The sequence below is a fragment of the Nyctereutes procyonoides genome, unplaced genomic scaffold, assembly GCF_905146905.1.
Source record: "Nyctereutes procyonoides isolate TBG_1078 unplaced genomic scaffold, NYPRO_anot_genome, whole genome shotgun sequence".
Classification (NCBI taxonomy): Eukaryota; Metazoa; Chordata; class Mammalia; order Carnivora; family Canidae; genus Nyctereutes; species Nyctereutes procyonoides.
Window position 1 is genome coordinate 81,548,365 of NW_026575140.1, and position 27,831 is coordinate 81,576,195.

A 27,831-nucleotide genomic window follows, 5' to 3' on the forward strand; every position below is an offset into this window, starting at 1 on the left:
ATTGGTGGCGTCCTGGGGACACAAGGGGGAAAGCACAAGACTCCTGACTCAGGAGGGGAGTCTGCCCAGGACAGGTGGCCTGCAGGTGCCCCCGGAGTCCGAGTACACTCACCCTCCCTCTGGGGCTGCCAGACACTGGGGGAGGAGGAGAGGAAAAGAAATAGGTGGAGGGGGGCTGGCTGATGGGGAAGCCAGAGGGGGGCGGCCAAGGAAGCACCAAGCTGGCTTTAGTTTCCTAGCAAAGGGGGAGAAGAGACAAGGCTGCCTGTGGGCAGCTTCCTGGGTCCAGATGAAGCCGGGAGGGCAGATTTCTAGAACACAGCTCAGCAACTTCCCTCAGGGCCCTGATCTGGGGCCAGCACCCAGGGGCCCTACAAATGTGAGTCTGGGGCTCGGGTCCCGCTGGGGCTCAGAGCCTCGGGGCTTTGACCAGAGGCCGACTCGGTGGGACCAGGGCCCCAGAAGAGGGAACCCAAAAATCCAGGGGAGTGAGGATGTTTGGAAAGACCAGAGGGACTTGGCCTGAGCTTTTCTCGCTCTCTCCAACCAGCAGCTCTGTTTGCCCAGCAAGGCCCGAGTGCTTAGCTTGGCAGGGACATCAGATTTCCATCCTGGTGCCCCAGCCTTCTTGGGGTCTGACCCAGCTTCTCCGAGACTCGTCTACATGCCATCATCCGGGCCCATCTGACACTCTGTCCCCTAAATGACTCATCTGACCGTCATCTGTGCTCTTGGAGAGATCTGAAACCCTCTCCTGCTATAATGGTTTTATGGTAGGTGATAAGACACGTTCTCTGCCCTCAAGAGGACCCCGCTGAATGCTTGGTCTTGTGGAAATTGTGACAGGTCTCTCTGACTGAGCAGCTGTCACGCAATGGGACGGGGCCAACCAGGAGTCCCAGAGATGCTCCCTTAAATTCCCTCCAGGCCCACAGTCGAGGTCAGAGGGTAGATAAGGGATAGTTGGCTGCCTAGTGATCCTCTGACCCTTTCCTCTTGGCCAGCGCCCACTCTCAAGGCTGGGGCCCCTTAGCAGAGAAGGAGGAGGGTGACCCAAGTAGCGAGGTCCTTCCTCACCTCAGAGCTGGGCTTTGACACAGACTCCAAGAGGTGGACAGAACTACTGGATGGACCCAGGTGGGAGGTGGAAGCAAGGCCCAGGACCATGGACAGTCCCTTTGAGGCCAGGCCCGGGACCGAGGTGCCTCGGGCCGCTCTGCTCCCTCCCAGCCTCTCCGCATGAGTAGGGGGCTTACCATTGACTGTCAGGGTCACCTCTCGCTCCCCGGCTCCCACCCGGGGCACCACGGCTCGGCACACGTACTTCCCAGCATCTTCCTGGCGGACGGTTTTGAGGGTCAGGGTCTTTTCGTTGCTCAGCACCTGCGAGAATTGCAGAGGATCAGACACGGACAGCAGAGCTGGGCTCTGTCTCCCAGAACCGGGAGGGCTGAGAGGCAGGCCTGCGTCAGTAAGGACCAGGGGTGGGGTGGGAGGCCGTGTGCCCAGTGAGCTGTTGGCGGCGGGTCTGCAGCTACACACCAGCTGGCAGCCCTAAGGGCCTGGCCCCTGGGGGAGAGGGGTGTGTGGAAGGAGGCGGGTTCCCCCTGGCTGGGGCCCGGAGCCTGTCTCACGCAGGCAGGGCTGCCCACCAGCCCGAACCAGGCTGGCCCCACTGAACTTGTTGGAGACTGCCTGCATCTGTCTTTTCTGAGTCATTTTCAGGATCTTTTTGGGAAAGAGTTTGGGGTGATCCAAAGACTTTGGCATTAGCTAGCTCTGAGTTCAAAACCCGACTTGGGCGTTGACTACCTGTGTGGCCCTGGGCCGATACTGATCTGCTCTGATGCTCTTGCCTTATTTCTACGAAGGGGCAGTCCCACTCATAGGGTGGTGTCGTGTCTGGCACATAGTAGGCCACATAGAGGTCTGTCCTGCCTTGACCTCCCTCCTCGAGGGTCTCGCTCGTCCTCCTGAGGGGAAGGATATCTGCTAAACTTACACACACTAAAAAACACATATATTTTAAAAGAGGAACACAGGAAGGCCACGGAGCTTAACTCGAAATTGGAAGGATAACTTGACTATTTGGGGAAAGTAGAAATGCCTTTCTAGAGACTTTTTACTCCCTGCATATAGGTGACCACCTGTTCTTCTTCTTCTTTTTTTTTAAAGATTTTATTTATTTATTCATGAGAGACTCAGAGAGAAGCAGGCAGAGACATAGGCAGAGGGAGAAGCAGGCTCCCTGTGGGGGACCTGATGTGGGACTCGATCCCGGGACCCTGGGGTCATGCCCTGAGCCAAAGGCAGAGGCTCACCCCCTGAGCCACCCAGACACCCCGACCACCTGTTCTTCTTCTTCTTTTTTTTTCCCACGTGTTCTTCTTATAAGGTTTGTGATAGGGCAAAACTGCAATGCTTGAATGTGTTTAGGACTGAGGGGGTATCTGGGGTTCCCCCCCTCTTTCTGGGGTCCTTCCCCCTTCAGCTTATCCTGGAGGCTGATGCCCCCAGTTGAAGAATGAGGGGGGCCCCAGCAGGCTGCTCCCATGGTCTGAAGCCCCTGTGGGGTCTGCGTTGAGCACTTACCACGCCCGAGCCCCGCTTCATCCAGACGATGGTCAGGGATGGGTTGCCTGTCCAGGCACAGCTGAAGACAGCATCGGAGCCCAGATCCACGAGCAGGGATTGGGGCTCTGTGGTCATCCTGGGCCCAACTGTGAGAGCAGGAAGGGGAGACAGGGCTCTTGGTGGGCTGGGAGCTCTGGGAGAGGGGTCGGGGAGAAGGAAAGACCCCTGCCCCCAGCCTGGCCTCCCTCGGGCCCGCCCACGGGCAGCAGTAGCCCTAGCCAAAAGGGCTCTGGCCCCAGTTCTGTTGGGACCGCCCCCAGGGCTCTCCCACTTCCACGCCTATGTCCTGGTTCCAGGAAGCCCCCGCCCTAGCCTGCAGGCAGAGAGGACTCCCTCCTGCCCCTCAAATCCTGGGGGTTGGGATCTTCGCGTGTCTGCCTTCAGGTCAATGGCCCACCTCCCCCAGGCTTCAGCTTTGTGACCTGGGGTCAAGTTACCCTGTGCCCCTGGCATCCCTGAGCCCTCCCCTGCCCCCCCAGGGTCCTCCAGGGGGCTCTGAGATAAGGCCTGAAGGAAGCCCTGCCTCTCCCCATGCTCTCCCCTCGGCTCCAGGCCCCAGGGTTATCTGCTAAGTGTGGGTGAGCATCCTCTCCGCCCTCCCCGCGGCCTGTAACCAGAGCACCTGCCAACCAAGGCTTGGTCCCCAGAGTGGGTGCCAAGGTGGAATTTCAGGCAGAGTGACAGGAGGGCATGCAGACAGCCCTTTAGCTGCTCTCCAGGAGCAGAAGAATGTGAAAACCAGGGTCAGGAGGCCCGGATTAGTCCCCCAAAAAAGGGGAGTCCCAGCACTTTCTATTGAGGCCGCTGGGGGCGTGGGGAGGGCTCAGGCAGAAAGTGCTTCTAAAAATGTAACCCCGCAGCAGATGAGCTGATGCTCATTGCTTGAATGTATCCAACTGGCTAGTCAGTGATGGGCTGGTTCACCAGGGAGGGGGTGCAGTCCCTGCCGGCCGCCAGAGGGAGGTGTCCTCGGGTCCCTACTGGGAGGCCGCATCCCATTCTGGGCTCCGGAATCACTTGAACCTGGCCTCCGTTCTCTCTCTGCCACTTAGTGAGTGACCTTGGGCCTCCATCCCCTCATCTGAGGGATGGGTATAACAATTCCTGCCTCCCTGGGTTACACCAGGGTCGGGGTAAGCCGGAGACCCCCCATGAAGGAGCTGGTCTTGAAGCGGGCAGCGCTGTGAGCTGGTGAGGCATTGCCTTGTTGTGTGCAATAGCCCAGCAGGTTTCCTGCGCCCCGAGCACGGCACAGACACCCCAGGGCCGCCGGCCCGCGACGCACCCCGACGGCTGCACTCACAGTAGACGTCCACCGTGCGGCTGATATTGGTGCTGCCCAGGGCATTGGTCACCTCGCAGGAGACAGGCTCCGAGAAGTACGTGTAGTCCACGGCGGTGCGATAGACCTCTCCAGATGCTTCCTTGATGATCTGGCCCCGCTTGGCCCACCTGTAACACAGACCCCCCGCGCGCACGTGAGGCTGTGGACCAGAGGGTGCTTCTGCTTGGGAGCTGGGTACTCCCATCCCACAGGAAAGCGAGGCATTGTGGCATGGGTGGCACAGGGCAGCCCCCCCAGGGGTCCCTCAGTGCTGAGGGGGGGTGCATCGCCACAGAGGGTAACTTCCAGGACTAGGGGAACAGTCGGTGTTGGAGGCAGTGGGCTTTGGTCCGTGGGCCACCAGGCAAGGCAGTTCGTGGCACTGGACAAGCAGGTGATCCTGGAGAGAGAGGGTGGGCTACTCAGAAGGTCCGCCCATCTGACTGGCTGGGAAATGACTAACGCACCGTCGTCCCTGGACACTCGGCCATCCTGCCCTGGGCTCTGCTGAGGGCCCTGTCTATTGGGATCCACGCTGGAAGAGAAGGAGGCCGACTGAGGCCTAACGGCATGCACCCATATATGCGTGCATATCCATGTGTACGCGCGCGCACACACACACATATAGGCGCGCACATATATACAGAAACTTAACTTCAGACAAGGTGGGGAGTTGTGGGAGGGTCTCAGCCAGGGGGTTCCGATGGCCCTTCCTCCCACTGGGCCTGTCCTGACTTCTGCCCCCAGGGTGGCTCCCTTCATGGTGCCCTCTCTCGCCTCCCAGGGATGGCATTTGCTCTTTTTGCTCTTTTTTCCTGCCCAGCGTCTACCCTCCCACCCAGGCTTCACTCTTCGGAGGCTTCGGCTTCATCAGTCCTGGTTTAGTCAGAGAGGCCAGAAGACGGCCGCACGGACATCTCTCATCCGCCAATCGGTACCCCGAGAGGGGAGAGACTGAGGGGCCCTGGGCTCACCCGGGTCTTGGTCCCGGGGCGGTGATCACTACACTGGACCAGTGACCGGGTCACTGCTATCTATGAGGCAGTGCTGGGAGCCCCCAGGGACACGCGTGTGTGTGCGTGTGTGCGTGTGCGCCCATGTGTGTGCAGGGGTGGGGCCTTTCCTTACAGGTCCCCAGGGAGAGAGTTAACAACTTCCCCCGGTTTAACCCCATTGTGGACAACACTTGCTTTTTAAATTATGAAACTTCCAACCAGACTCCTATTCCAAGCCTATTTTGGGGCGTTTGTGCTTAGTGTCACCCCTTGACCGTGACACCTGGAACCGCAGCTTCCCTGCTGCCGCTGCCTTCGCCTCCCCTGCCTCTCCTTCCTGAGCCTTCGCTGGTACCGCAGAGGACCATCTCCTGCCTTCCCTCCCTGGGCTTCACGCTCAGGCCGGCCCGTCCGGCCCCGAGAGACGGCCGAGTCTTGGCATCACTTGGAGAGCCCGGGCTGGCACCATGCAGTTATTATCGTGAGTTAATATCACATAATTATTAAGAACATGATTAATAATAACAATTATAGTTTAACAACAGAGAAAACCATAGCTCCCTGAGAGCTTAAGGAGCTTCCCAACAAACCATTATGAGTTATTCATGAATCATTTCAATTTCTAACTTTAATTTAATGACCAGACTTAACCGTCAGGCGTAGCCCCTGCCTGAGGCAGATGAATTCAGTCCCAGACACACGGTTGGGGATCTGCGTCCAGCCTCTGCTCCTTCCGCCCTGGGGTCAGGTGGTGGGAGGCTGGGGTGTGGGCTGCAGGGGGCAGGACCTCGAGGAGGGTGGGCTGAGCCCCTTCCTGCTCCCAGGCCTGCTCCTGGCTCGGGGTAGGGAGGCTAGGGAGACGGGGCCAGCTGGGCCTCATGGGGCGTCCTCTTTTGTTCTGAGCTCCCGGAGAAGGTGGGGCCTCCTCCTCTTCTCTGGGCCCTTCCTGGTGTAGGCCACTGAGGATGGAGCTCCGTTGGCTCCCCACTGAGGACTTCAGGACAGTGGCTGGGGAGCCCAAGGATGGCTTTTGTCCCCGGCAGGGAGGCACTGTCTGAGCCTGGCCCATTGACAGTGGTTGCCCCTGGCCCCCCAGGCCCATCCTTAGAGGCGGAATGGGGCGCAAGAGGAATTCCTCTCCTCGGGGTGGGCAGGAGCTGGCTGTGGGGGCTGGGCCCTCTGGTACCTCATGGGGCCCAGGCCTTTGTGGGACATCCCAAAGGTCCCGGCTCTTATCTTGCTCAGCCTTTTTCGTCCCTTTCTTTATATTCTGCTCCCACACCAATAAAACCCTCTGCAGGGACCCCTTCCAGAAGCTCAGATGTCTCCTCCAAGCCGTGGGCCACGGGGTCAAGGGTGACCTGGAGCAAGGCCACTGTGTCAGCCTTTCCCTCTCCTCTCCCTTCTCTGGCCTGGCTTTTGCCTCCTACTGCTTCTAGCTGGACCCTGCAAGGCGCCCTCCCCCCAGCCCTGCCTCCCTCCGCACCTCGCCTCCCCCAGCCCCGTCTGAAAAGGAGTCAGATTAAGCTTTTCCTAATCAATGTCTAATTTGGCAGGAGCAAATGTAAGAGGATTAATTATTTATATCACAGAATCAAGAGGCCTGGCTATCACAGCTGACAGGCTGTCCTTAAACAGCCCGGTTTCACACTGGACACTGGTCCCACCCGGGACCTTCGGATGGGGGGGCTGGGGGTGCAGGGGAGCCTCTGAGGACAGTGGGGAGAAGCAGGAGGGGAGAGACCCACTTCCCGGTCCCCCGGGACCGGGTCTGCCTGCCTCGGGCTCCCGGGCCTGGGGTTGGGGGTGGGGGCAGCTGAAGGGACAAGGGGGGTCGCCCACACCTGTTCCTGCGCCCACCCGGGGCCTCTTTCTGGGTGCTGGGGTGGAGGAAGTAGGTCTCTAATTTCTGAGATCACAGCCTGGTGGTGGCACAGGAGGAAGCAATCAAGACGAATATGAAAGTAAAGAAACACAGGTCCCTGCAATCCTGTCAAAGTCAGTTGGGAAAAATCAATGTACTTATGTGAGGAGATTTGTTTAAAGCTTTTGCTCTCAGAGCCCAACACCACATCTAGAACCCCGGGGGGTGGGGGCTGCTGGCTGACTGAGCCCTCCCTCAAAGGCAGGGTGGTGAGGATGGTCGCAGGGGCCAGCCACGTCTTCTCTCCAGCACCCCTCCCTTCCTTTCTCTCCCAGATTTTCCTCGTGGCCATAAGGGCCCCCCCACCTCCACACAAAGTCTCTGGAGTCCCGAAGGGAGTGTGCTCCATGCTGAAGTGCTTCAGGGCCTTCGGCTACTCAGAGGGCCTCGAGGGGAGGGGGTGAGCAACAAGAGTGAACACCTGCAGGGGGGCCCCGCCCCTCCCCTGCACCCCAAGGCTGTCCCTCTGTAACCAGGGGCTGACCTGGGACCCCGGGGGAGATGCAGGGCCAGGGTGGAGGGGGAGGGAAACTTGCATGCTCTGTGCTTGTGTGTTTATTCATTAACTTTTAGTTAAAAAAAAAAACCCTCTGAAATTATAGAAAAATTGCAAGAATAGGCCAATTAACTAATGCCATACTCCCTTTACCTAGATTCATTAGTTCTTAATATACTGTCACATTTCTTTTTTTTTTTTTAAGATTTTATTTATTTATTTGAGAAAGAGAGAGAGATTGAGCCGTGGGGAAGGGCAGAGAGGGAGAAGCAGACTCCCCGACTGAGCCACCCAGGCCCCCCTATTGTCACATTTCCTTACGATGACCTCTCCATAAGGAGATTTGAACCTCACCATCACCATCATCACTGGTGTTCTGCTATTAGAGGGTGGTGCCTCTAGAAGGCAGGCCCAGGGGCACCTGAGTGGCTCAGCGGTTGAGCGAGTGTCTGCCTTCTGCTCAGCAAGTGATGGGGGTCCCGGGATCGAGTCTGCCATCGGGCTCTCCAGAGGGAGCCTGCTTCTCTGCCTGTGTCTCTGCCTCTCTCTCTGTGTCTCTCATGGGCAAATAAATAATAAATAATAAATAAATAAATAAATAAAAATAAATAAATAAATAAATAAATAAATAAATGGCAGGCCCAGCAGCCTGGCTGCTTGGGCATTAGCTCACCATCCTGGTCAGAAGGCAAGGGTGGGGTGGGGGACATTGCTGGGTCCCAGAGCATGGCCCTGCCCTCTGCCCAGCCCTCCCATAACCAGGCCCTCAGATGACCTGGAGCCTGGCAGCGAAGAGAAATCAAAGTTGTACCCTCTGGTCTTGGGTCCAGGAGGCATTCCTAGGGCGACTGTGAGGGTGCCTGTGGGGTGTGTCTGCTTGGGGGCCTGTGGGCGTCCAGGGCTCCCAGGGAAATGGGCATTCGAGGTATCTCTGGGCACGTGAGGCCCAGTGTTTAGGGACCGTAAGCAGATCTCTGTGGAGAGGAGCACAGGCATCGCAGGTGCAGGGCAGAAGCCCAGAAAAAGCGATTCTCTCTGGGTGGTTGTTTTGCATCTTTAGTCACTTCCAGATGGACGCCAGATCCCAGCCAAACCAGAGCTGCCCCCGGGACCCACAGGGCCACAGTGCCGTGCCCCTGCAGCGATCTTTCTCCTGCCTCCAGCCCGGGGACCGGTCACACTGGACAGGACAAATGGGTTTCCATCCTCTTTTCAAACAGCCTCGAGGATAAAGACCCCGCGCCTTTCCTGGGTGTTGCTTCCAGCGTGCCAGTGTGGTTCAATCATCTGCACCGCAGGGAGCTCCTCCTGCTGTCCTACCTGCATCTCTGGCTTCCTCTTTGGCCCATTTCCTCTCAGTGCGCCCTCTGGGCTGTGCTGCCTCTTGCCGTCCCGTCCTCCACTCCCACTGGCCGGCTGATGGTCTGGTCTGGGACCATTAGCCTCCCTGGCACCAGCGATGCTGCGGCGTAATAACCCATCTCGATGGCAGAGGCGACGCCCTGGGCTCCACCATCAAGTCTGGCTGGTGCAGAAGGACCGGCGTGTCAGGGCCCCAGGACTTGCACGAGGCCTAGGAGGCGGGTCTGCCTGTGAGCACCGCCCAGGACACTCCATCTCTTGAGATCTTGTGCGGCCGAAGGAGCCAGGCCACGTTAGGAGCAGCCCCACGCTGAGCTCCACGCTGAGGCCCGGATGTGGCTACACAAGAAAAGCCCCTTGCCTTCGAGAAGCTCCATCAACACAGAAAGACAAGTGTGTAAAAGTGGTGCTTTTATCAGTGTTGTGAGCAAGAGATGCGCCGGGGCCGTGGGTAGGGATGATCCTAGGCACCTGCTGGCCAGGGCCATCTGTCCCAGAAATCCCCCCCCTACACAGGTGAACGGTTTAGTGAGCACGTGGCTCACGGCTAGAACCTACGTTCTGAACTTCCTGCTTCTCCTGCTTTCTCTCTCTCTTTTGTCCCCCTGAGCCTCTCTGCCTCTTTTTAGCAAGAAGGGATAAACAGTGTCTCCGAACAGAGGCTATACCTACTGCTTCCACGGGAAGGGGGCACCACGGGCATGAAGGAAAGGGACGAGTCAGCCTGGCCAGGGATGGATGGGTGTGTGGGGGCAGGAGGATCCTGGGCACCCGCCATGGACCAGTCCGTGCGCTGCGTGCCCAGGATCACAGCTGACACCCTGTGTGATAGGCGGGAGTGGGGGGGGGGGTCCAGCAGCCAGGCTGTGCCTCGCCAGCGGGTCGCTCACCTGTACTGGGTGACAGCTGGGTTGGCCTTCGCAGAGCAGTGGAACGTGACCACGTTGTCCTCCAGCACCGGCTGCGGTTCCACGGACAGATTGACAAGCGGGGGATCTGCAGAGAGAAGAGATTCCTTTGCAGACTGGGGAGCCGTGTCCACGGTTTTGGGAAAGAAATGGGGCAGGAAGGTCCCCTTCGTGACATGGGGGAGGTGAAGGCAGAGATTCTATCACCAAGGCTGCTGAGAGCAGCACCACCCGGAGGCCCCCAGAAAGTTGGGGCCTCAGCAGTGGGCGCCCTTGCTCCCTGGAGATGCCTGCTTTGCTGCCCTGGTAGTGGGGTCAGGGCTCACCCCTGTGGGTCCAAGGCCAGGAGGCAGGGCTTCCCGGGCCCCCCGCTGCCCACCTGCCAGCCTGTAGAGAGCATAGGACGCTTCAGACAAGAGAGCTGGGCAGAGGGGTGCAGGCTGCGTGGGGCAGCGGGGACACTGATCCTTAAACACACATTTTTTTTGTCTGAAATATCTGTTTCATATCTGGTTGTGTAACGGTTCTGGTGCATCTGTTAACTTGAATGTGGCGTTTACACCCCTTCATCAGTCTGATTGTCTCTGCTGCGCCCTGACTGGTGTCACCCAGCCCTCAGCCCCCCAGGCTGGGGGCGTCTTCCCCCCCTCAATAGGATGAGAAGCCCAGCTCTGAAGTGCTAAACAGTAGGTAGGAGGTGGAGGAGACAGGAGGGGGGAAGAGGGGGAGAGGGGAGAGAATGAGGAAGGGGAGGAGAGGGAAAGGGGAGGGAGAGAGAGAGGGAGGGGGAGAGAAGGGGAGAGGGAGAAAGGGGGAGAGGGGGAAAGGGGGAGGGGGAGAGAGAAGGGGAGGAGGAGGAGGGAGAGAAAGGGGGAGAGAGAGAAAGGGAGGGGGAGAGAGAGGGCAGGGGAGAAGGGGGAGGGGGAGGAGAGGGAGGGAGGGAGACAGAGAAGGGGAGGAGGGAAGAGAGGGGGACTGGAGACAGAGACAGAGACAGAGACAGAAGGATGGGAGCAGGCGGAGGACACCTACGTGGAAGAGGGGCGGAGGATGAGAGACACAGAGAGATTGAGAAATGCAGAGGAAGAGAAAGAAGCAGAGAGAAGCAGGGAGCAGAGAGCTGGAGAGGGACACAGGGAGATGGACACAGACACAGAAACACACAGACAGAACGTGACAGGGCGTCGGGGACAGAGGCCAGGTGGGAGGGAGGACGAGAGAAGAGACACGGGGGAGAGACGCGAAGAGCTAGGAGGGTGGGTGTAGGCCAGAGCCCCTCTACCCCCGTCAGGGTGTGCAGGGCTGGCAGGTCGACCCGGGGCTGAGCCATGAGGCAGCTGGTCCCTGCCCCCAGCCAGGGTCCTGGGCTGCTCTCTGGGCGGTCCTCACCCGGGATCACAGCAAACCGCAGGACGTTCTAGGGGGTCCGTCCAGCCCATTTTCAGCAAAAGAGGAAGCCAGTTTCTCGGAGACCATGGAGACAAATGCTGACCTCTCCGGGGAGCATGCAAAGGGCACCACCGGGGAGCAGGACCCCTCCCGCCGGCCAGAGTCTCAGACCCTCAGAGAGTCACACGCAGAGTGTCCCCGGGGTGAACTCAGTCCAGCCCACCAGGAGTTGGGATCCTTGGCCCATTCGGCTCCTCTCAGCCCCGCTGGTGCTCAAGCTGGGTCCTGCCCTCCTGCAAGCTATGCAGCCGACATAGCTTGCACAGTGCCAGGGCCCAGGGCTGGGGCCAGGGAGGGGGCCCATGGGGCTGCGCCCCTATCTGCACACAGCTTGAAAGACATGGGGGAGAGAATTCTGGTTCCCGGGCAGCAGGTAGCTGACTGTTCTGAGGACCCTGATCTCCCCACATGCGCCCCCAGACCCTGATCTCCCCACATGCGCCCCCAGTGCCAGATGCCGACCACGATCCTGAGAGCATCTGCTACGGCAGCAGTGGAGAATTTTCATGGAGAATTACAAGGGAAGTGACAGGTATTGCAATGATCTCAGCCTTTGTTTTTAAAGCGTGATTCAAGCAGTGATGAGCATGGCAAGGAGCGGCCGCGAGAGCTCTCCTCCCGCCTCCCAGGAAACCTAAGACGCCCAGAACCCTGTAGCTTCTACCCAGCTCCTGCCCATCAGCTGCCCCCACCCCGGCTGTCCCCCCCCCCCCGCCGCTGAGGGCCACCAGCTTCCAGGGCCAGTACTGTCAGGAGTCCCAGCCCTCTTTTCTCTGCAGGGCCAGCTGGCTAACCTGGGCATCTGAGGGACCCTAGGGCTCTGACGGCACCACCCCTAGAGATGTGGAGACCCAGGGAGGAGCTTGCATCTTGCTGCCTTGGAGAAGCATGTCCCGAGGCATGGGGATTTGGTGAGTGCCATCTGGAGCCAAACGCATGGCTGGCTCATGTCCTCCCATCATGAAATTCAGTACTGAGAGGCGAGCTGGAGTCCCTCAATCCAACTCTTGCTCAAGGCGGTGATGGTGCCAGTTGGAGAGAATCTAGACTCCACCTGCCCCAGAGCGTGGGGGGGGGCAGCCCCAGGAGGCCCCACCCCACCTGGGTGTCCTTCATTGAATAATGAGTCTTGGGGAGCAGGGCGATGGAGCATATACCTTTTGGGGGACCCTTCCTGCTGCCCGCTCCCCTTCTCCATGGTCTGCCCGCCATTCTGAGTTCATCCTGTGCCTGCCCCTCTCCTACAGCTTCCTTACCTCTGCAAAATCCTTGGTACCCCACCTTTCTTGAAGGGCCCCAAGAGAATGGGTCCCTGGGAGGCTGGGAGGCTTGTACAACTGCCGGTCTCATCTGTACCTCCACCCCGGACCCCGAGGTGCCCGTGTCCCTCTGTCCACCCCCCTCCTCTGCATGAGCAGGATATGAATTTTCAGGAGTCTACCAAGCTCCTGGGGTATAAATAGTTTATGTCACATCCAACTATTAGACATGATTTTAATCCCACTTGTGATGTCGGCTGCATAGCTTGCAGGAGGGCAGCTTTGATGTAGCTGGTGGAACTGAGATCATATTGAACAGATGTTACAGCTGAGAGTCTGTTAGTGTTTCCATCAGCAACCTGCGTGTGTGTGTGTGCATGCGTGTATTTTCGGGGGGAGGTATTACATCTAGGAGGGGTGGAAGAGAGAGAAACTCCATGACTCAGTGATTTTATAGCACATTCATTTGAAACTTGGCAGCTGGATGCAGCGTCCAGATGTAGCAAGACTTTGGGGGTGTTAAGCTTTCTCTCCCATTACTCAATCTGGGGGCTTTGTCTTCCGTTGGGTAACATATAAAGACCAAGGGAAACAAACAACAAATGTGCTTTTGCTGAGTTTGGATGCTTCTTGGTTGACTGAGAAAATGAGCAGGTTTGCAAAGGCAGCTCCGATCCGGCCCGTGGTGTCCACAGTAAACAGTTGGACGCTTATTGAATGAACGAATGGATAAACGGAGGAGGAAGGAGTTGGGGGGAGGTGGGGGGCAGAGCGTGTGCTTTGACTTGGCAGGCACATGCAAACACCTTCCGGAGAGGAGACAAGGGCGGGAGAGGGCTCCCCTCTCAGGGCTGAAAGCGCTCACCTTGTGCCAGGTCCTGTGCTAGAAACGCACCCCCCCCCGCCGCCCTCGCCCCCTGCCCTGACGATTTAATGTAATTCTCGCAGCCAGCATATGAAGGAAGCACTGTCATTTCCACAGATGGGGGAACCAAGGCACAGAGGTTAATTCTGAGCCAGAATTCCAACCAGGAGGAATGCAGTGGCCTTAACCGCCTCCCTGTCCTGTCTCAGATGGGGCTGGCTGGGGTGACGGGCCCCCGGGGACTGAGCCTCTCTCTGGTCTCCTTCCTGATGCCTTCCTCCTCGTGTCCTTGGGAGGAGAGCCAGCCGGGGCGCAGGGACCTGGCAAGGCTGGAGTCCTCCTCTGAGGTGCACTCTCATCTGTGTGCCCTGGTGAATTGATCATCTCATTAGAGTGCATTAGAGGAGCGCCTTTTAATAGTTGGGCCGTCGTTTGGATGAGGACTTTCTTGTTGACAGGAGAGCTTCTCCTGGTGTGATGGATAACGGCCTGGAGGGGAGCGTGGCTGCTGCGGGGTCTCCCCTGCCGGGGCCCAGGCTGCTGCTGCTGCTGCGGGGGGCTCCTTTTGTGCAGGGGATTCCTAGCTGGTGTCTGGTGTTGGCCTCCTGCCCAGATTGGGGATCGGCGGGGGCGCTGGCAGTGGAGGCTTGGATGTCTTGTGTACCCACCCCCCCAGTCATTCCTCCCCGATTTGGCTTGTGTTTGGAGACAACTCTGCTCACGGTCAGTCGAAGGGCAAGAAGAAACTCCAGACATCATTTGGTCAAAGGACAAGGAACTGGCATCCCTGGAGTAAAGTGACAAGCCTGGGCTCGCACAGCCCATGGGTGGTGGAGCCTTTTTGGGTGCTGGACTGCTTGATCCCTAGAGCATCTCGCTTCCTCTCCGGAGCTGGACCTGCAGATGCTGCTCCGAAGAAGTGGGTGGGTGTGGACAGCCAGGCAGAGGGGTCCCCCTCAGGGCTGCCCTGTATTCACAGGGCCCTCAGGTGAGCACCTCCCTCCCATCACCCTGGTCCTCGGTCTGCAAGAACCTGCTGTTCTCCGCTCTCTCGTTAAATGAGGAACAGAAGAAGAAGCCTCCAGTTGGTGGCGATGAGGGAGTAGGAGTTACTAGCCGGTGACGATGGTACAGATGCAGCCTTCTCCCAAGAACTCCGCTGCTGTGTCGGGGTGTCTAGAGCCCGTCTCAGGGTTACAGCAGTGCCTTCTGCCTTCTGGAATTGTGGTAGCTGCCAGGATTGTAGTTAGAGTAGGGACTTCTGCTCGCTAGGCTCTCGAGATGGGCCCTGGAAACGCCAGGACAGCCCCTCGGACTCCAGCTCCCTGCAGAACCTCGTGGAAGGAACACAGAGCCTGGAAGCCTGGCGTGAACCAGGCTGGTGGGCAGCGTTTGCAAATAAATTTGATTTAAAAATGAATAGAATAAGAAGAAGGAAATGAATGCCAGCCTTCAGCTCTAGCCTGCCACCCCAGCAGCCCCCAGCCCGTGGTGGCATCATGCTCCCCGGCAGGAGCGGGATTTAAGAGGAGAGTCCACTTTTGGGTGCTGATACTTCAGACCTGAGCTAGTCCAGTACTGGGAGCAAGGCCACACTAGACCACCTTTTGGAGCACTTTTTTTTCGTTCTTTGGGGCTGACAAGCACTTTAAGGAGATTTTAGGAGGCTGTTAGGAATCTTTTTAGGTTTCTGGAATATGATGCTGGTGGAACTTTAATGCATCGTGGCTGTTGACATTGACTGTGGAAATGACACCTGCTGAGGGCCCGCTGTGCACGGGGTAGGAGAGGGCTTAGCAGTGTGGACTCTGGAAAGCTCGGCTGTCTTATATTGGACAGTTATGTGGACCTGGGCAAGCTGGCTGGCCTTTGTGTGCCTCAGTTTCCCCACATAGGGACTGCCTGTATACCTACGCAAATGGTTGTGGTGAAGCTGAAATAATCCGTAGCAGGTATGGGCTGACTTGTGACTACTCTCCTTCCCCTTCTTCTCTCCATGAACCCTCCCATGAGAGGCGCCCCTCTCCCCAGGTATCTACCCTCTGTAGGGCATGCGCCCCCCAAGCCTCCGGAGCCCTGAGCACCCTGCTGCCCCCAGTATCTCTGCTCTGGCTTTCTCTCCGGGGTGGGGGTGTGCCATGGGACCACACTGGCCAGGGACTGACTCTATTTATCGAGGTGGAAGATGTACGGGATACAAGTTTGGAAATGTGGCTTGAACGTGTCGTCGTCCAAAGATCCTCATGTTGTTGCTTCTTGTGGCAGTAAGAAGGACCAGACCTTTGGGTGCCCATAAATCCCAACCTGGCCAGTCCAGGGAGCTGTCGGACCCATTTCCTGTCTTCAGACACCTCGCAGGGAGGGAGCATGAGGAAGCTGTGGTGTGGCTCCGCTGAGCTGGTCGTCCGGGCCTGGCTTTTTCCACCTAAGCCGGGCTCCAGCAGGGAGGGCCAGGGGGTTCCTCTTGCCCTGGGCTGGCCAGGCTGGGCGGGCGAGTTAGTACTCACGCTGGATGTCGATGGTGACCGATGTCTCCTTCCCTCCGGGGATGGCTTTGTTGGTGGCTCGGCACACGATACTCTGGCCATTTTCCACATCGCCAGGGGAGATGAAGAGGGTGCTCACGATGCTCTCACGCTTGCCATCTCGAAGCAGGGTCTGGGGGAGCAGGGAGAGAAGGCCCCATGTCACTTGGCTGGGACAAGACGGGGGTTAGGGAAGACATGCCCCGGCCTCCGAGAAGAAGCCCTCAGCTCAGGACACCCAGGGGTGCAAGTCTCTGCGGGGCGGGGGTGGGGGGGAGTCTCTCGTGGTTCCCTCACCTGGCTGAGCCCTGGGCTGCAGCAGGAAAAAGGAACTAGAAGGTCTTCCATCATGTGGGAAAACCAGCCTGGACTTGTATGCCCCAGAGGGAATCCGGCTGCAGGTCTCTTCTGGTGTCTGGGGTAGCCTCTGGGTCTGCAGGCAGCACTGAGATGCGTGCAGCCCCGGGGTGCTGGGGCCCCCAAGGCAGCGAAGGGCTGGGGATGCAGGCAGAGTCAACGCTCTCTGACCCTGTATTGCTTTATCTATGGAAACCCTTCCAACTTTTCAAGTCATTTCACTTTCTGACCCCATTAGAGCCTTGACCAATTGTAGGCAGAAGATGCCATTATCTTCCATGTGACAGATGAGAAAACGGGCAAGACCAGGAGAGGCTACGAGCTCTACCAAAGCTACGCTTCAGGTTGGAGGTGGGTTAAGTAAGAGGGTCCTACAGTGGACTGAAGAGCGACCCCCCAAACTTCATGTCCTCTTGGAGTCTCACAGTGTCACCTGATCTGGAAACAGGGTCTTCAGAGGTCGGCTAAGTAATTAGGAAGGAGTTAGGGTTGGCCAGACAAGACCATCCTGGATTAGGGGGGAGGGCAGTTCTGATGACTGGTGTCTCTAGAGGAAGAGGGGAGGACACACAAAGGAACAAGGAAGAGAGGGTCATGTGAAGACAAGCAGAGCCGGGAGCGATGTGGCCACAAGCCAAGGGACTCTGGGAGCCACCAGAAGGTGGAGGCCACAAGGAAGGACTCTCCCTGGAGGGAGCACAGCCCAATGACACGTGGACTTCAGACTTTTTGGCCTCCACAAAGGAGGACAATACATTTTGGTTGTTTTAGGGACTGGTTGCATGACTTCCTTAGGGCTGCCCTAGGGAGCAAAGGCAAGTCTGAAAGCCTTTGGTTTCCTGCCTTCCATTCCTTCCATTTCCAGTGGGGCCCATGAGGCCACGCTGCAGCCAGGTCCCCATCGTTACTGTGCCCCTTGCAGCTACCTCCCAGTCATTTTGGCGCCCAGCATCCTGAGCTCACCAGTAAGGTAGGTGCTGGGGAGGGGTGTCGGGGGGGGGGGCACTTCCAAGATGGGACTGGACTTGCTCAATACTCAGAGGCTTTTGATCCTGGGAAGCTAGGAACACCCTCCAGAGAAGGGTGCTGGACGCTTGCTCAGAGCCAGATGAATAGACTTCACTCCTCAAAACCTCCCTTAAGATAGTACTGGTACTGTTCGCAGCAGACCCTGACAGGAGGGGAGCATTAGCTCTATTTAGCAGAAAAGAAAACTTAGTTCAAAGTGAGTCAGGAACTTGCCAGGCAGGGCTGGGATTTGCACTTGAGAATGGTGACCCCAGAGGCCGTGACCCTCCCACCACTGCTCCCTGAGAGCTAGACGGTGGTTAGTATGATCTTCACTTAAAGGCGGGAATAGTTTGAGGGATTAAGCAGACTTTTAAGTTCACTGAGCTACTTAGCAGTGCAAAAAAAATGAGACAGCAGGCCCCAAAATGGAGTCACTTATGTTAAGGGCCCCACCTCAGCAAACCAAGACCTGATACCTTGCCTCATGCAGTTGCAAACCTCAGTCCCCCCTTAATGGGGCATTTAAGGGGCCCACCTGGAAGCTCCTGGTCCACACGAGGTCATCCTTCTGTTCCCCCTAAGCGTGACCTTGCCTGAAACAAGGCAAGGTTCTTTGCCAATCATTTCCTTTTCACTCCCCATCTCTGCCTTTTATTTTATTTTATTTTATTTTATTTTATTTTATTTTTGAAGATTTTATTTATTTATTCATGAGACACACAGAGAGGCAGAGACACAGGCAGAGGGAGAAGCAGGCTCCATGCGGGGAGCCTGATCTGGGACTTGATCCCAGGACCCCGGTGTCACGACCTGGGCCAAAGGCAGATGCTCAACCGCTGAGCCACCCAGGTGTCCCTTGCCCCCAACCCCCCGTCTCTGCCTTTAAAAACCTTCCACTTTGTACACCTCCTTGGAGCTCCTTTCTACCTACTAGATGAGATGTCACCTGATTCATGAATCGTTTGATAAAGACAATTAGATCTCCAAATTTACTTAGTGGAATTTTTGTTGCTGAACAGCAGCAACATGTCAGCTGCTGGAACCCTCTCTCCAGGTCCTCAGTTCTGTGTGGTCCTCCTCATCCTGGGCCAAAGCCTGTGGCCTCCGGCACCAGGAGACTGTGACCTGTGCCTCTGTCTAGAACAAGCGCTCCCTGCTGCAGACAAAGCTAGAATCAGAGATGCCAGGGAGAGCCACAGGGCAGAGCAGTAGTCTGGACTATTTCTGCCGCATGTTCTAGAACCACCTGGGCCTGGGCGCGTTCCCACGGCACATTCTTTCCTGGGATGTGGGGTGGTGGCCTCAGCCAGGGGCAGAGGGGTCCTGGAGCGGGCTGGGTGGGGGGTAGTGATGTCAATCCCACCAAGCCAAGTGTCGGGGCTGGGCCATCAGTGGGATGAAGGTCTTCAGATCAGCCTCAGGGCCAGGAGCTCAAGTGAGGGCCAGCCACACAGAGGTGCTGGGTGGGTGGGTGGGTGGGTGGGGTGAGTGTGGTTTAGCCCCAAGCCCAGCTTGAGCAAAGGGACGGACAGCCTAGCACGGAAATGGTTCCAGAGTCTTCAGCAGACTTCATGTGTCTATAAATAGCCAAGCGCTAATAAGAACAATTTCCTGGATGGAAATAAGACCTGGGGTAGGGTGGAGGGAGGGGGAGGTGGGGAGGGAGGTCGGTATCGTATCCTTCTTCCTCACCCCCTTTTCTTTACTTTTACATTGTGCTAACAAGAACATTTACATTAAGTTTGACTCTGCCAGGAACCTCTCCAATTGATCTGCTCTCTGCCTGGTGGAGGGAGCAGGGCTGCCGGGTGCTGGCGGGAGCGGAGGGGGAGGCCCGAGCCCCTAATTAGGCCCTCTGACGGCTTCCCTTCCTCCCGGCGCCCAGGGTGCTCCTGCATCTCCGAATGATGATTAATGACATATTTACTGTGTCCAGGCATGTGCTTTTTCTGGGAAATAAAAATTCTGGTTCAAGTTGTTTGTTCCACCTAATTAGAGAAAAGGGAGATGTGTTCATTAGCGGCGGCCACAGCAGCTGGCTGCCCCCGGGGGAGGCTGAGCGTGTCACGGGGCACCAGCTCCCAGGGATCAGACCCCAGGCGCGTCCCCAAGGAGAGGCCCGTGGGCAGGGACGCCACCTAGGATGTGGGATGTTCCTGGGAGGGACCGGGAGGCGGGCCCACCGGCAGGTGCACAGCTGGGCCCCCGGTGGCCTGAGGCCTGTCTGCGCAGCGGCCGGCGGGCTTGGCCTCCGTCTTCTTCTCAGCATCGGTTTTCTTCTTTCCTCCATCCCTCCTCATCCTCTCTCCTCTTCTCCCTGGTCTTTCCTTCACTCCCGCCTCACAATCTCCCAGTGTCCCCGCCTCTCCTTTGGACCCTGTGGCCTTGAAGGGACAGGCCAGGTGGAACATTCCATCATTCGCTGGTTCTCGTCACAGCCCGCCTCCCCTCCTCTCCCAGCTCCTTCCCCGGGCTTCCCTCCCCTGAACTTGGCTCTAGGGACCCGCCTTGGGCCCCGGCCTCCCTGCTCCTGCTCCGGAAACCTTCATTAGCATGCAAATCAGCTCGGGGAGGGTACTGCGGTGTTCCCGGCAGCCACTCCGTCTGTGGGGCCACCACCTCCAGCACTTGGGGCCGCCCGGGCGCTGCCGATCCCGGTCCGAGTCGCCCAGCCCGGCTCACGTGACCCCAGGGCGGCTCCTGCGGCCCTCCCGGGGCCCAGCCCAGCTGTGCACTTGGAAACGGAGCAGCGGGCAGGTGCACGGGAGTGAGTGTCAGAGCACGAGGCTTCGTGGGTGGGCTTCCACCCCCTGCCTGTGAGTGTGTGTGTGTGTGTGCATGTGTGTGCATGTGTGTGTCCCAGGGCCTCCATCCGCTAGCAGCCCTAAGGAGCTTTCCAGAAGATCCCAGCGGCTGTGTGAGGCGTCTCCAAACCCCTGCCACCGGGCAGCTTCCTGTGTCCCCGGCCCACTGAGCCATCCCTGAGGGCGGGCACTGGGCATTCAGTTGGCAGTGGCCTGGGGGCAGGGCTGGGGGGACGGAGTGTCCCCGGAACGTGGTTGTCCAGTGCGGGTAGCCGTGGCCACTCTGCATTTCCCAGAGCCCGCAGGGCCTCGGCTGGGCAGTGGAGAGGCAGGCTTCACCCCAAGAGGCAGGAGGCCTGGTGATGCCTGCGTGGGACCCACAGGTGAAGGGGTGGAGCAGGGCGTGTTGTGTGGAGGTTGGAGGGGGTGCAGTGGGGGGTGCCCCCACCCCAGTGCTAAATCTGGGAAGCTCATTGATATGCAAATAGCCAAGCAAGCCCTCAAGTGAGGCCTGATTGCCTGGCAACAAGGCCTCCCTCATCTCCCTCCCTTCCTCACCTCCCCCACCTGTGGTCCTTTTTTTTTTTTTTTTAAATCTTCTCTCTGCTTCCCCTTTTTATAGCTGCCTGGGGGGATCTGTTAGGACCTGCTGTCACGTGGCTTGAATGGGGGCTGTAAGGGAAGGTGGAGAAGCCCAATGCCATTTGCCTCCGACTCCACATCCTTGGGACCCCAGAATTGTGCTCTGGGTGAGGTTGGGTGCCCTTCATAAAGAAAGCCAGGATGGGTAGTGGCTGCCATGCTGGGTAGAGACCTAGGCCCTAAGATAAACAGATGAGATGGGGTGGGTGCTGGGGTGACTCATGGGGAGAGAAGACCCAGTGGAAGAGCCTCGTGGAGGGAGCTGGACTCCAGGGAGGGCCTCTAGGGGGTGTTGCTCCAGAGTTCCCCCTAGCATATGGGCCCTAATGAGGCTCCTGGTCCCGGAGAGGGGTGGGCGGGTGGCCCCGGGACTAGCAGCTTCCTGAAGCTGGAAGGAGCAGAGAGGTAGGGTGGAGAGTCAGGGGCTTGGGGGTAGATACACACAGGACTGGGCGGGGTGGGGGGGGCAGTTCTGAGACTCAGCAACCTTCCTACCCGGCCCCGCCCTCATCTGGGTCAAGGCCTCATCCTGCCACCTGGCAGCTGTCGGGAAGTAGCAGGTGGCGTGATGCTGGCTCCCCCGAGATTTCTCTCTGGGTGGGGCCCATCCCTCCCCGCTCTTCCCTCACCTGCCTGCCTCCCCCACTTTGTGTATCTGCTGGCTTTCCAGGTGAATGCCATGTGATCTCCAGGCAGGTGCGGGGCCCAGGGAAGGTGGCCTGAGGCCGGGCGTTCAGGAAGAGAGGACTTGGACGAGAGGCCTTGCTGCCAGTTCCTGTACTCCCGCAGCCAGACACCCGTCGGGTCACATCACCCCCTGCCCCAAAAGCTCCGGTGGCAGCGTGTTTAAGGAGAGGTGCCACAGCCTGTGCTGGGGGGCAGGCCAGAGGGGCTTCTTTTTTCTGATTTTCCTCCCAGGGCAAGGGGCCTGAGGTCATCCTCCATCCTGCTAGCTCCCCCATCCCCTGCTGGCCACATGCTGGAACCCCGGGCTGCTGGATGACCTCTCTGGCGAGGGACCCTGGGATGGGTGAGGCAGGGCTCCCAGAGGAGGGACTAATGTTCCTGACTGGCGCTCGGACTTTCTGCCAGGTGCTTTCGGTCGGTGCATGGCTTCTTTTCACTCTCATGTGACCCAGACGGGTGTCGGTGCCTAACAGCACCTTGCTTCGCAGCTGGGGAAACTGAGGCAGAGAGATTTAGTTGCCTCAATATGTGATGGAGCCCTACAGTGACACTGACATTCCCATCTAGGGAAGGGGAGAGCAAGGTGGCCCCGGGGCCCATGAGGATCAAGTGAGGGCCGGGCAGAGATCCTGCCAGCCAGGCACTCTTCTCGTTCAAGCCTTACAGCCATCCTTCGAGGCAGGTGCTATTCTTGCTCCCACTGTACAGCTGGGGATGCTGAGGCACCACAAGGCTAGGCAGCTTGCTTGCTCACCACCACAGAGCTGGGAGGGGGTGGAGCCTGGATTCGAAGTGAGGCTGCCCAGCTCCCGGGGCCGGGGACTTAACCGGCACCGGCACCGTGTGACAAATACTGAGTGCCTCGGACCTCCGTGCCCCTCAGGGCTGCCCTGGCCCATCTTTCCTGCGGACACTGGGTGCTGCTTGACTGTGTGCACTTGTGTGCTCTGTCAACTTGTCTCTCTTTCTGTGTCCGTGTGTCAGAGGCTCATGGCCCCCGGCCCCTCCTCCTGCAAAGCTGGTCTGGGGCTGCTCTGCCTTCGGGACATCGGAAAAGCCTGTGTTCATTAATAATGGTCCTTGTAGTCCCCGATTAGGAGTGGCGAGGCTGAGCTCTGACGGCCCCTAGAGGGGGTTTCACCGAGCACTGTTGGATCATGCACCCTTTCCTGTGTGCTCCACGTCCTAATTTTATAGCTCGTCAGAGATGGCAGGTGCCTGTTATGGACAGAACTGGGTCCCCCAGAATTCATATGGTGAAGCCTCGACTCCCAGTGTGACTATATATGGATATAGGCCCTATTAAGGGCCTATTAAGGAGATAGGTAAGGTTAAATGGGTAGAGGCAAAGATGTCAGAGATCTGTCTCTCTTTGCACACACAGAGGAAAGGCCATGTGTGGACACAGAGAGAAGGTGCCCTCTGCCAGGAGGAGAAGTCTCACCAGGAACCGGCCCTGTGGGCACCCTGATCTTGGATTTCAGCCTCCAGAACTGGGGGAAATAGATGTCTGTGGTTTAAGCCACTGGTCTGTAGTATTTTCTTATGGCAGTGCAAGCCTACTAATACAGAATGTCTCATCCAACCCCTCTGTTTTACAGAAGAGGAAACGGAGGCTCAAAGAATGACTCTCCTGAGATTCAGAGGGCAGGCTCTGGAACCTCGGCCTGTCGCTGCCCAGGGTTGTCACACTGGTCATAGGCCTGCAGGAGGGTGAGCCGGGCTGGGTGGGGCAGAGGGTGAGCATGGCTGCCCTGCTCTGGTCTGCTGGCTGCAGCACCATTCCAGGCTCTCGGAGGGGCCTTCTCCACATGGATGAAGGCAATGTGCTGGACAAAGTGACCTCTGGGCAGGCTCAGCAGGGGGACTCTGACCTTTGTCTTCACTAGATTGGGGAGTGTTCCTCTGCAGGACACAAACTTTGGCAAGGGCCCCGGCTGGCCCAGCTTCTGGGAGGGACTGGATAGACGCCCAGTTAGGAAGGAACACCCTTTGCCTTCCTTTTCATCCTTGTCTGGATGATACTCCCTGTGCCATATTTTTGTACTTCATAATACAACAGGGTGGCTCCAGCCCAGGATGTGAGTGAGGTTATTTATTTCTCAATGGGCAGCTTTCCCTTGGGTGGACTTGTGCCGGAGGGAAGGCATTTGTCCGGGGTTCTGGCATCAGGCTCTGGGTGGGGGTCGAGAGGCCGGTGGGGCCTTGATCAGCAGCCTTGGGGCTGACTCCTTGGTAGGGCGGTCAGCTTTGGACAGGAAGGACACTCCCTCAGAGAAGCATCAGTCCTGCCTCATATCCTCCACTGGTGATGAAAGCCTTGCTTATCTTTTCAAGACCCAGGAAGACTGGACACCTGGGTGGCTCATTGGAGCAGTTAAGCGTCTGCCTTTGGCTCAGGGTGTGATCCTGGGATCCGGGATCAAGTTCCTCATCAAGTTCACATTGGGCTCCCTACGGGGAGCCTGCTTCTCCCTCTGCCTGTGTCTCTGCTTCTCTCTCTCTCTCTCTGCGTCGCTCATGAATAAATAAATAAATAAATCTTAAAAAAAAAAAGACCCAGGAAGAGGAGCTGGTAGTGGGGTGGGAGCAGGTCATCCATCTCTCCACTTTCTGAAGTCAAGGAGAGCCACAGCGACAGGAGAGCTGGGGTCCTGGAGGTCTGGACCTCCAGTTTCAGAGCCTGGGTGTGCTAGTTGGCCCTGGGGCCGCACACAACCTCTCAGCAGCTGCCCATCTGTCTGAAGCTGTGCTGAGAGGAACAGAGGAAGGAGCACAGCCCTGGGCACTGCAGGGCTGTCATTTGGGCCACTCACCAACTGAGAAGGGCAGTCACTTCTCTTTCAGGCCTTGGTTTTCTATCTGTAGATGAAGGGAATTGGACCGGCTGTCCTCCACCGTCCTGCTCATCTTTAAAGGCTCTGTGGTATATAAACGCTGTCTGGGACTCTATTTACAATTTCCTTGAATGAAGTTTGGTGGGGGCTGCTTTAATTTTTTTTTTTATTTATTTATGATAGTCACACAGAGAGAGAGAGAGAGAGGCAGAGACACAGGCCGAGGGATAAGCAGGCTCCATGCACCGGGAGCCCGACGTGGGATTCGATCCCAGGTCTCCAGGATCGCGCCCTGGGCCAAAGGCAGGCGCCAAACTGCTGCGCCACCCAGGGATCCCTGGGGGCTGCTTTAAAATACACCTGGGATTTTATTTTTATTCAGATGGGGTGAGGCCAGCAGATGATGAGATGACTGCCATGAAGAAGGTTTGTTTGTTACATGAAGTTACAAGTTACATGAAGGTAACTTGTTTGTTACAGTTCCCAAGAGGAGGGAGCTCTCTGGTCCACATAGGTCCCAGAGGTATGCTTCAGAGTTGGTCAGGAGGCAGAGAGAGCAAGGGGAAAACATGGAGCAAGCCTTTATTGTGGTTTGGGGGACAGAATGGACAAAGCAGGGTGAGCAGCTAAAGGTTTTAGGATTGGGTAGTTTGAATAATTTCCACAAGCTCTAGGCTGTAGGGCTGATCTCCAGTTATCCAGTATCTGGCCCTGAGCATTTAGGGTAAGAGCATAGCACCTGGGACTGCTAGCTTGATAAAAGGAGGCGGTGAGGGTCTGGATGCAGGATTGTTTGCATATCAAAGGCATGTTCACAGCACGCTGTTTGCTGTCTCTAGAAATTAGCTAAGCCTGGGAGTGGCAGTCCCTCACAGGCAAGGTTTTGAGATGTCAAAGCATCATAAAATATAGAAAAATAAAAACCTAACTAATACAGGGGTCAGTTCAGGGCATTTCTGGCTTATGGTACCTTGTGTGAATTACAGAAAGGCACCCTCGCCCGCGGGTACAGCAGGGTGCCAGCATGGTAAGGGATTATGGGATATTCCCTGATTCAGGCATCTTGGACTGGGAAAAACTAAACTGCCTTACCTGGTAGCCCTCAAAAATTGGCCAAGATTTAGCAAATAAAAATACAGGACATTCAGTTAAATTTGAATTTCAGATACACAGTGAATAATTTTCTAGTGTAAGTATGACACATAATTATGCCCCATGCAATATTTGAGATGTACTGAAATTCAAATTTAACTGGTTGTCCTGTATTTTTATCAGGCAACCTTAGGCCTTGGCCACTTCTGTCCCTGAATCTCCTCCTCCCACCTCTCTCTCTATTCTTAGGGTCTTTTTTTTTTTTTTTTTTTTTAAGATTTAATTATTTATTTGTCAGAGAGCAAAAGCGCACAACAGGGGGAGCTGCAGAGGGAGAGAGACAAGCAGGCTCCCCCGCTGATGTCGGACTCAGTCCCAGGACCCCGGGACCATGGCCTGAGCTGAAGCCAGACTCATAACGACTGAGCCATCCAGGCGCCCCTATCCGTAGGGTCTTGACCAAGCCCAGCAATTACCCCAGGAAGAGAGGAAGACAGTTTACACAGTCCGCAAGACAGAAAAGGTCAGGTAAATAGAAACATAGGTCGAGAGGGAAAAAGTGGCATGGGGCGAGGGAGAAAAAGAGACAAAGGAAGGTAACGCAGAGAGAGAGATAAGCACACTGAGAGCAGGAGGGGCAGAGGAGGGGAAAGCTGGCCCGCCCCGGCCCCGCCCCGGCCCCGCCCCTCCGCCTAAGCCCCGCCCATCTCCCCGGGGACCCCGCCCCTCCACATAAGGCCTCGCCCCTCCTCGCAGGCCCCGCCCATCCCCGTGCGGGCCCCGCCCGTCTCCGCCCCTCCCCGCAAGCCCCTCCCTTCCCCTCGCGGGCCCCGCCCCTCCGTCTAAGGCCCCACCCTTCTCCGCGCGCGGCCCCGCCCCTCCCTGCGGACCCCGCCCCTCTCCTCCCGCGGGCCCCTCCCCTCCCCCACAGGCCACGCCCTCCCCACTCCCCGCAGGCCCCTCCCCTCCCCCACAGGCCACGCCCTCCCCGCAGGCCCCGCCCCTCCCCGCGCGGGGCCCGCCCCTCCGCCAGAGGCCCAGCTCCTCTCCCCCCGCGGGCCCCTCCCCGCGGATCCCGCCCCTCTCCCCGCAGGCCCCGCCCCTCCCCCCGCAGGCCACGCCCTCCCATCGCCCCGCAGGCCCCGCCCCTCCCCGCGCGGCCCCTCCCCTCCCCCTGCCCCAGGCCTCACCTTGGAGTAGGTGGCCCCATTGATGACCTCTCCCTTCCGCAACCAGATGATGGAGGCCGCGGGCTTGGCGTTGTCTGCGTGGCAGGTGAGGTTGAGGGGGTCCCCCGCACGCAGGCTGATCACAGGCCCCCCCAGGATGACCGGGTCATCAGGTGGCACTGCAGGGGGGAGAGGAGTAGAGAGGTCAGACTCAGGGCGCTGCTTCCCTCCGGCAGGGCTGGCAGGCTGGGCTGGGTGGATTTTATGGAGCTGATGACAAACAATAATTATCGTACTTTAATAAAATGTATAATCCCCTTGTATTATAACAATAATAGCAACAACAGCAATAATCCCTGACATATGCACTGCATGTTTATTTGCAGCCGATGTTCATGCCATCATCTCATCTGACGCTCGTGCCGAGCCTGAGTGGGGACAGGGCAGGCATCATTAGCTCTGATTCACTGATCGGGAAGCAGAGCTCCGCTGCCAGATAATATCTCTACTTTCTTTTCTTTTAACTTCTCTCTCTTTTTTTAACAAAGCACAGTCACATCTGTGGTCTGATTTAATCCTTACAACAGTCTTGCAAGGTAAACGTTGTTATTATCCCAATTATACAGGTCCGGAAATTGAGGCTCAGCAGGATTATATGACTTGCTCAAGGTCGCTGGGAATGGGCGCCAGAGCCAAGGCCTCTGACACCTGCAGCTCCCGGCCAGCCCCTGCCCCTGCACGGCAGGTGATGGGATAGGTGACCCGGCCGGCCGGCAAGGCTGAGGCAGTGTTTCAGAGGGCCCTGCCACGCCGGCACCTCCTTAGCACTTGATTCTTCCAGAGGGACTCCAACTGCCTCATCCCAGAGTTGGAATGCATCTCTGCTGTCCACTTGTCCCACTGCGTTTCATAGCAGGGTGGCCGGAGGTGGGAGGTGCTGCCCCAGTCCCTGGCGGACACTCCATAAACATCTGCCAAGTCCATTGGAGTCATCCCTTTGATCCCCTTGATGACCCCGGGATATAGGGTGAGCACTTACAATGATAGAGGACCATTACTTGAAGGAGGGACCAGAGAAGTTTAATGACTGGCCTCAGCTCACAGAGCCTCTTCTGATGTTGGTGCTTAGGGTCACTTGGAGGGCCTCAGGTCTCTGCGGCTCCCTGGACAAACCGCAGAAGGGGACAGGCTCCCTGGAGACCACCTGAGAAGTTCCTGGTCTTCTCCCACTCCACTCCGCTCCGAGGGAGGGGCTGGCTCAGTCAGTTCTGGGGGCTCCGGGAGGGCTGAGCGGCATGTTTGCTCAGCAGATAGATGAAGCGGAAATTGGGTGATGGTGGGTTGGGGTCCTAGCACAAAAGGCCTTCTTTGCCCAGTTGCCAGAGAAAGCGCATGCTCCCGTCCGGGCCCTGTGCAAGAATCTGCCCTGTGGGATCCGGGAAGACAGGTGTAGCAGCTGCAGACCGCAGTGCCAGGCCAGGCCTGTCCCAG

At 57.6% G+C, this 27,831-nt stretch overlaps 1 protein-coding gene across 2 annotated transcripts in view; it reads right to left on the bottom strand.

Annotated features, from left to right (window-relative positions):
• The window catches only part of KIRREL3 (kirre like nephrin family adhesion molecule 3), a 545,006-nt gene that overhangs the window by 16,343 nt on the left and 500,832 nt on the right, over positions 1-27,831 (bottom strand). For both annotated transcript variants that reach the window (XM_055304776.1, XM_055304774.1), the window contains exons 6-11: positions 26,362-26,519; positions 15,724-15,874; positions 9,626-9,731; positions 3,938-4,086; positions 2,593-2,720; positions 1,257-1,383 (exon numbers count right to left, since the gene is read on the bottom strand). In XM_055304776.1, coding sequence (XP_055160751.1) covers positions 1,257-1,383; positions 2,593-2,720; positions 3,938-4,086; positions 9,626-9,731; positions 15,724-15,874; positions 26,362-26,519 — 819 coding nt within the window. The remainder of the gene's footprint in view (positions 1-1,256; positions 1,384-2,592; positions 2,721-3,937; positions 4,087-9,625; positions 9,732-15,723; positions 15,875-26,361; positions 26,520-27,831) is intronic.